We start from the raw sequence: 8,947 nt of genomic DNA on the forward strand, positions 1-8,947 counted from the left end.
CAAGTCTTTTTTTCTCTCTTCCTGTCTGTCTTCCTCTCATCTGTCCATCATGTCCGCACTATAAGCAGTGTGCTATTATCCGCTGTTCTTTCAGACACAAACAGGCGCTAACCTCCACCTGGCCCCTCCCTCCTCCTACAGCGCTGTAATCAATAAGACAGGCCTTCAAATCTAATCACAGATTTAAGCCAATTCCACAGCAGGAAACTGTTCAACACAATAAAAACTCCTAGTGTGCAATGTGTCACCACTGGAATGATCTAATCTGGTGCTTTGTGATGAAATGACTGTCTTTCACCTCAATATCTTTTGATTATAGTCTTTATCTGTCTATTGTATGGTCTACACAATGTATTTAATGGTACTTACTGTTTTTTCTTTCTCAGATGCCAATCAAATGGATGGCTCTTGAATGTATTCATTATCGAAAGTTCACACATCAGAGTGATGTTTGGAGTTATGGTGAGTACATTTTTATTATTAAAAAAACAACTACAACAACAGTCTAATATATTATATATTTATTTATACATATTTTTATTCCAAATTAATCTCACAGTGCCTCTTTACTTTTTCCCCTGTTTTTCTTGAATTGTGCTATTCATCTTGGGTTAAAATTATTTTCATTTTTTCAGACATTGAGAAAATGTCAGAGAAAATAGAGCTTTGTCTGAATATTGATATGACGAGCTAAAATGATCAATGATAGCTTAATGTTTTTGACCAGGTCGTTGTTGTAAATAAGCTTTGTTTTCAATCAATCTACCTGGATTAATAAAGTTTAAAATAAACAAAAGCCTTGAATTAAGTGTACTGACCTTGCCCATAGTTCACTGCATGCATTTCTCAGTTGTGGTCCCAGTAGTCCTGATGCAGAGACTCTCTACATTACATGTCAATTATTAACTCATTATAATTAAAACAATTAAGATGTGCGTCAGGAGAGATGACTTGCAAATTTGAAAACTTCACTTGGTCTGTACTCCTGTGCCTCCTTGACTCTTGTCTCCTGTTATATATTTCACTGTATTATTTCCTCCATAAATTGTCTGATCTTTTCTGATCTCCTAAAGTCTTTCTAGTGAACTTAATGTATTCATTTCACTTCACTGTGTTTCATTTGACTCTTATCACAGACCTGTACCCTTCTACCTCTCTTGTTGTACAATGACTTTTGTGTCTGTCTTTAGGCGTGACCATCTGGGAGCTGATGACCTTTGGAGGAAAGCCTTACGATGGTATTTCCACCAGAGACATCCCCGACTTGTTAGAGAAGGGAGAGCGTCTCCCACAGCCACCAATCTGCACCATAGACGTATACATGGTCATGGTCAAATGTGAGTATCAACCAATGACAATATTCAGGCAGAGAAACAACCAAAAGTATAATAAATTTAACTGACTTGACTTTCAACTTAACTACAAAGCTGAATTTTGGCTTTTTTTAAGCAAGTTTTTATCCTATTTGTCTCCATGGAGATGTTGTTGCTTTATCAGAAATATTCCATAGTATGGCACTGAAAGTACCTACCATAGATTGTATAAAGAAGTGGACTAAGGCTAGCGGTTATAGGAGTGAATTTGGAGCAGAGTTCCATTTTAGGAACAGGAATTTATTTACGGACAAAATAGCGATATAAAAACATTAGGATCATTTAACAGACATTTTAAGATTAAAATGATGAGGCTCACTGCAGCAGTTACAGACAGAAGGGTGCTTAGTTATGTTTATTTATATATACAGTCTACGGTGCCTACCTAGTATTTATTACATTTTAAAATGTAATAAATACTAGGAAAATCAATAGTGTTCTTTTTATTTGATAAGTCATGATTGGACAAGTGCTCAGATCAGAGGTGGTAGTTATATATGGATCCTATAGGTCTGTGTAAAGCCACTTCTCTGCCATCTCTCTACATTATTATATCATTCCGAGGACATGTCGAAAGGCTCTTGCTGCTCGTCATGTGATGGCTTTGGCGCTGGTCCGTGTTGTTCTCAGAAAAACTGGCAGAAAGGCCCTTCTCTCCATATGGCCACTCCACTGATAAAAACAGTATTTATCTTCAAACTGGAAATGGGAGTCATTACAACACCCCAAGGCCCGCAGATCTGAGAATTACAGACATCAGGTCGTTGTTTGTATTACTTAACTGCAGAAAATTGGCAAACACAATCCTGAAACTGTTATTTAGTGATTCTAATAATGAACTGGCTCAGGGTGGTCCATCTATTAAAGAAGTTGTTGTGGTTTTATTGTAGCATATGTAGATTATTATTGTATATTTTGTTCACTGGAAATTACAATCTTGATCTAAAACAGCTGAATAAAAGAAACAGCAATGGGTATAGGGGATGGTAAAAACACAAATGTGCAGCATTCAAGCCCCGAATGAAAGATATGCAGGATTACTCAAAAGCACAAGCAGGTGGTGGGCCCATTACCAGAAGAAACTCCGTAGAGTTACTTAAAGCTCCACTATGGAACTTTTCTGTTAAGAGTCCTGGCACCTGCTTGTGCCCGTGGTGATATGCTTGGGAGATTTTTTATTTTATTTTTTTTGCTACAAAACAATACCTAGAAAAATGCATTCTACAGTAAGCAGGCCTACCTCTCCACAAGTCAGACTCATAAATTGGCTTGATGCTTATTTCCATGGAAAAAGATATCATTCTATCATCTCCATGGTGATGGACCTTCCACTCTGAAAGTTACACAGTGCACTTTTAAGGAACAGATTTTACATTTACAATCATTATTGATCATTTCACATTTTTCTCTGTGTGTATTCAGGTTGGATGATTGACGCAGACAGTCGGCCGAAGTTCAAAGAGTTGGCAGCAGAGTTCACACGAATGGCCCGGGACCCTCAGAGATACCTGGTCATTCAGGTAAGTTTTATTCAAATATAATCCTTTTAAATAAAATACATATTTTTTGTGCTGATAGTAAGTTGACACACCATTTACTATATTATTCATTGATAACTACACTACTTTTTTAACACTTAACCTTTCAGTATGACAACCAATCAGCTGAATTTTACCCTTACTAACCAAAACCAAACCTCAATAACATATTTTTATTATTTTCCACCCATATTTAACATTGCTAATCTGTCCTTTAACACCCAATTTCTGTTCAAAGATAATTCTTATATTAATACTTACTGAACCACCCCTGGCCCACTGTCTCCAGGGCGATGACCGGATGAAGCTGCCTGGCCCCACAGACAGTAAGTTGTTCCAGAATCTGTTGGAGGAGGAAGAGCTGGAGGAGCTGATGGACGCTGAAGAGTATCTGCTCCCACATGGATACCCGCCTCTGGCCTACCCGCCCCGCCCCCGCATGGAGCCCAACAAGGTATGTTTTACCGCAGTCATCTCTAGGACTGTCATGATAAATACTATATTAACTCTTCATTCAATATATAACATATTTATCCTGGGTACATTTTATTTATATTAGTGGGGCATTTTTGGTTACTTTTAGGTACTACAATGAGATTTAAGCTGTCAAGGTTTGAATTATGAACTTTTATGACTCATTAGACATACAAACTATCTATATAAGTTCTGCATTGTGTTATCTCTTTTTTGCAGTTCTTTTTTTTGACAATTTTGTACTTTTAGAATACTTTTTTGGGGATAGTTCCGCTTTATGGTTTGGTTTCAAAATTATCGTGCATCATCTATATTTTCTTCTGCAATAATAGTATATCACACTTTAAAATGCATTATTGTGACAGGCCTAGTCATCTATAACCTAACATGCCTATCCATTGTCAATTAATCCATTAAATAATTGATAGTGGTTGACGTTGTGCTGTTTTCTCCATCCCACCCAAGGGTCTTAGTTGTCCATATATAGGCTTCAGGAGTAGATCTCTGTAGTTCTTTTTTCCCCCTTTGTATAAAGATGGAGATCTTAGTTCTGTTTCATCCAGGATTCATAGAACCATAGTTACATTTTTTACATTTATCGACTGCCAAAACTGATTAGCTTTTTTTAGACGTTTCTTACATTAATTAATTCTTTCAGGCACATCCAATTGGTGCACATACAAATTTATGAAGGATTGGTCTAAGAACACAGCAGCAGTCTGCGATAATGTCACCAGTGGATTCATGTACCAAGAGTACAATGAAAACCCATCACATCTTTTATGACTGTATTTTGAACAGTTTGAAAAAAGGCAAGAGGCACACTAAAACTAGAGCTTCTAGAAAAATGCACTGAACTAAAACCCTGTTCAACTGATGGCTTTTAAACAATTGTTTAATAACTTGTTGACCTGCCTGTAAACCCCTAAGAGAGTTGAATGTAAATATTTTGTCTCTGGGTCTCTTGTAGTAATACATAAGGTGTTTTAATAATTAATTATATATAGTACAGTATATAGGTAATTTGTATTATGTATTTTTGTATTTAATTGCTTTGGGTCCCATTTACAAAAAGTATTTGCAAAATTATGCTATTTTTTTTTACTGTATATTTTTGTCATTTTTTAACAAATGAAAAAAATAATAAACAAATTTCACAGCTACTCTGCATCTAAACAGCTTGACACTATGAACAAACTATTGAACTATCTCAGGGTAATGGCAATTTATTACATAGATATTTCAAGAGTTTTGTTCACACCATAAAAAAAATAAATTAAAAAAACTTCTATGGCGTCTTACTGACCTTTCCATGAAAAATAATCAGGGTTTAACCATCACATAACCCCCAAATAAGAAGTTAATTTTAGCTTTGTTCTAATAAAGTTGCACTAACTCGTTAGAAACAACTTTTTTAGCCAATACATTTCTTCATCGGTACTTCTGCTGACCTAAGAGACTTGCTAAAAAATTTTTTTTTACATAAACCGACTTCTCAAAGAGTCATTATTTGGTGTAGCATTTTTGGATATATATTTTTCGAACCCATGTAGTTCCAACTTTCGATCACTTTTTTTTTTATTAGAGATTGTATGAGAGAGGCTCAGCGGGTAGGGCGCACTGAGACATGATGGGAGCAGGATGATCTAAGTCTGTGCAGTCACAGTCATCACAGAGATAGCCTCTTAAGTGATGTACCAATGAGTTTGCGCTGCATGTGCCACAGCTCTAGTCTTCACGGAAAAAAAGATTGAGATCTAAGAATGCTCACAACTTCAATTCTTATCCTGTCCATGCACACACTGTTTTCAGGCTCTTTCTCTGTGTAAAACCCTGGTAATTGCCTTTTTACAACTGTGAGATTTTCCGGCCAGGATACTTCAAATGTTTTTCTTTGGATCCAAATCTCATACAAACCCAAGCAGCTCCAACATTTTCTCATCCAATATCCACCTGTGTTTTCTCTCTCAACACGTTTTGTTTTAACATTTTACTCATAATAGTTTTTCTTTCAGTGTTAAATGGATCCGTGTAATCGGACAGGGATGGGTGAGGACTAATATCAGCTGAGATTTGTGATAGAGGAGTAGAAACAATGGCACAAGTAGCTGTAATCAAACCAACCACACACAAGAATAAAGTAAGGTCAAAATATGTTTTTTTTGTTTTGTTTTGTTTTTCAGTTTTATGAAAGAAATCTTAAAGATTATAGGATAACATGTTGCTTCTTATTATAGCATGTCATCTAATTTTAATCAAATCAAGTTTCAAAGTTTTCACATTGTGAATCATTTTGGTTATTTTAATCAAGAGCTCTACAGCTGTTCTTCTATCTGTAATATGGTTTGGACCTGGAGTAAATATATAGTCAAGACTTGAGTTTTTAAATGGCACTGCTTTAAAGTATGTCTTGTTTATGCCCATAAACTTAATCTTTGAGTAAGAAAGGAAAAAAATAGAAACTGCAATCGAAGGGGGAAAAAAATGTAGTTGATTTCCTAGTTATAATGATGGTGTGTTAAAACTACACTTGCATGTGGAGTTTAACTCATTAACTCAAATTACTCAATACCAGGTGGCAAATAGCTAATAAGTAAAAGATTTGATTTTCTGGAAGCAAAGCCCAGTATGAGTCCCAGTAGAGAAAACTAAATATATTAGGATTTGTGAATGTGTTTTTTTGAAAGTAAAAATATCTGTGGACACAGGAGGGTCTGGTACCTGGTAGTCTGCATATGGACCACTGTGCCGTCCTGACAGGAGCCTCTTCCTGAAATAACAATGACTGTGTGTTCTGATTAGTATGACCACAGGACGGCCGGCGCTGCATGGGCCAGTGTACAAGTGAAAACACACCTCTGTGGATAAATAAAAGAGAGACAGCAGAATAAAGCGCCCAGCCTGCTTCTTCAAACACTTTGGAGTTAGAAGCAAAAGCACAAATGCACACAGCAGGCCCGCGCTGATACTGCTGCTCAAAGACCACTGCCACGCCAAGCCTTTTAATTAAAACTCTTTTAATTAAATCGTCCTTGGCAGTCATGCTGTCACAACATTGTTTGCTACTGCTATGTGTCTCCCCAGCCTGCTGTATTTGAAAGGAGCTGATAAATAACACCACTAACCAGCTGATTCTCCTCTGGAAAATTGGAATAGTCAAACTAGTTCCTAGTTTCAAAATGTCTGTCAATCCCATCAATGACAAAAACTCAAAATTTTGACATAAACCAGGGTGACGAATAAATGAAGTTAAGTGTGATAAAATGTGAACAGAGTAATACAATGGAACCTTGTCAGAAATGTGACAGCCATGGAGAGATATCTTGAGTGACTGAGAGGAAATCCCTCATGGCTGGGTCACTGCTGTGACCACACAATGGCTCCTTTAATGGTTATGGTCTGATCATGACTTTGTCTTGACTGTGTGCCTTTAGGGCCAGTTTACATACCAGGACCCCAGCTTCAGTATGGAGGGCATGCTGACCTCTCTGCCCAGAGTGGTGCCTGGAGCGCCCTCTGCAGGGGGATGTGTGCCGGGGCAGGAGCTTGGCTCAGTGGTGCAGGGGGGCTTCAGCCGGAGCCAGGAGGATCCCCGCTGTAACGGTACACTGAGGAAACAGGCCTCTCCCAGGGCCAGCATGCTGACTGTTAGCTCTGCAGCTCCAGGTATGTGCATGGGATGTTATTTAAATTTGGAAATGAAAATATTCATTTGTTTTGATTTTATGTGAAGGAGATGATGGCAGTGCACAGCGCTACAGTGCAGACCCCACGGTTCTGTTAGCAGAACGAGTGGCCAAAGCAGAGAAGGAGCATGCCGCAGCCAGAGACAAGAACAGCACAGGTATGCAGTAGCAGATACAAGTATATCCACTGAAAAACATTTATAGTAAGTAGTGCTGTTAGATCGGTCTTTTTTTCTGTCATTCAGACTACGTGAATCCTGTGGAGGAAAACCCCTTTGTGACTCGCCGGAGGAATGGAGAGGCCCATGCTGTGATGGATGGCGCGGGCTGCCACGCGCTGCACATGGTGGGTGTGGTTGGAGGAACTGTCCCAAAGAGCCAGCCCCCCTCCACAGAAGAGGAGTATGTGAACGAACCCCTGTATCTGAACACCTTTCTGAACCCTGGGGACAAGAACGGCCTGGCAGGGGGCATCTCTGTGGCAGGAGCCTCTGCTCCAAAAACAGTTTCTCAAACAGTGGTCCCATCCACATCCAGCCACACAGTGTCATCCAGTGGATATGTACTGCCCCCCGGTCACCTGCCCCACTCCTCCTACCCTTCCCACACGCTGCACCCCTCCCATTCAGGACACACTCTGCACTCAGGCACCACCAGCACCATCATGTTTGATAAAAAAGCCAAGAAGGCCACTTTTGACAATCCTGAATACTGGCAGCACAGTCTCCCCCCCAAATCCTCAGTGCACAACCCCGAGTACCTGCAGGACTGCAGTACACGCTTCTTTTACCGGCAGAATGGACGCATTCGCCCCGCTGTGGCAGAGAACCAGGAGTACCTCTCGGAGGCAGCCATGAAGGCGGGCAATGTGCTGCCCCCACCCCCTTACAGACAGAGGAACACTGTGGTGTAGTCCCACTGTAGCACACACAGGCTGGAGGTGATTGGCTCAGACTGTCCACTCATTTCCACAGACTTTCTCAACGTGGGAGAGCTCACCCGCTGAACACTTGTGTCATGTCTGATCACAACTCTTTGATTTCCATTTGAAGTTCTGGCTTTTTCACCAGAATTTGAATAACGATTTCTAACAGTCTTTTGACACAGACTCCATTTAACCATTTCATAAAATAGCTCATGGGAGACTTCTCTAAGAAGTCTGCTCGACTCCTCTGCTGTATGTGTCACATGAACACACCAATAAGGGTTTCTAGGAAGATGTGCAGTGGGAGGTCAGTGCATGACCTTGATTGGTTACTGTACACAGACTGTGAATGACATTTTATTATAATCATTTTGTTTCTTCTTTAGCGCATTCAACTCACCTGACATGATCTGCCCATATAGCAATATGTGCTTGTGCGTGGTTCATTTGCACATCGCTTTGTGTCTCACCAGCAAACCTGCTTATGAAGCGTATATGTTCTGCATGCCTTCCCCTTTGACTTTACCACGTTACTGCTTCAGTAATGCATTTTTCAGGCTCAGCACATCACACATGTTAACACACCGCCAGCTCTAACAGTAACCTTACATTCATTTTGCACATACATACACACTGCCAGACAAGGCTGCTGCTGCTGCTGCTGCTCTATGAAATCTCTTGTGGAGGGGGGGTTGCTCTGACCTTGTGTTGGAGACAGTGTGTGGATGATGGCCCTTCAGTCCATGGTTGTGAGGGGGTCAGCAGGAAAGTAAATGTCACAACAGGTTTACTGAAAGCTCTCTGCTGCTCTGCTCCTGGTGCAAAGTCTCCTCCAGTTTGGGCTTCAAATAACACAGACCTTATGCCTTTAAGTCTGCCATCTTTGTCTGAGCACAGGATCCAGCCATTCACAACCCCACAAGCAGACCACATACTAGGACTAAAGGGATT

At 39.9% G+C, this 8,947-nt stretch overlaps 1 protein-coding gene across 1 annotated transcript in view; it reads left to right on the forward strand.

Moving 5' to 3' along the window:
* The window catches only part of LOC110156208 (receptor tyrosine-protein kinase erbB-4-like), a 259,988-nt gene extending 251,920 nt beyond the window's left edge, over nucleotides 1-8,068 (forward strand). Inside the window, exons 23-29 of the mRNA XM_055148800.1 lie at nucleotides 387-462; nucleotides 1,191-1,337; nucleotides 2,796-2,893; nucleotides 3,201-3,365; nucleotides 6,820-7,051; nucleotides 7,119-7,229; nucleotides 7,317-8,068. Of these exons, the coding sequence (XP_055004775.1) occupies nucleotides 387-462; nucleotides 1,191-1,337; nucleotides 2,796-2,893; nucleotides 3,201-3,365; nucleotides 6,820-7,051; nucleotides 7,119-7,229; nucleotides 7,317-7,984 (1,497 nt within the window). The 3' untranslated portion in view covers nucleotides 7,985-8,068. The remainder of the gene's footprint in view (nucleotides 1-386; nucleotides 463-1,190; nucleotides 1,338-2,795; nucleotides 2,894-3,200; nucleotides 3,366-6,819; nucleotides 7,052-7,118; nucleotides 7,230-7,316) is intronic.
* The last annotated feature ends 879 nt before the right edge of the window (nucleotides 8,069-8,947 follow it).

The sequence above is a fragment of the Boleophthalmus pectinirostris genome, unplaced genomic scaffold (genome assembly GCF_026225935.1).
Source record: "Boleophthalmus pectinirostris isolate CB_2022bp ecotype Guang Dong unplaced genomic scaffold, ASM2622593v1 HiC_scaffold_1, whole genome shotgun sequence".
NCBI lineage: Eukaryota > Metazoa > Chordata > Actinopteri > Gobiiformes > Gobiidae > Boleophthalmus > Boleophthalmus pectinirostris.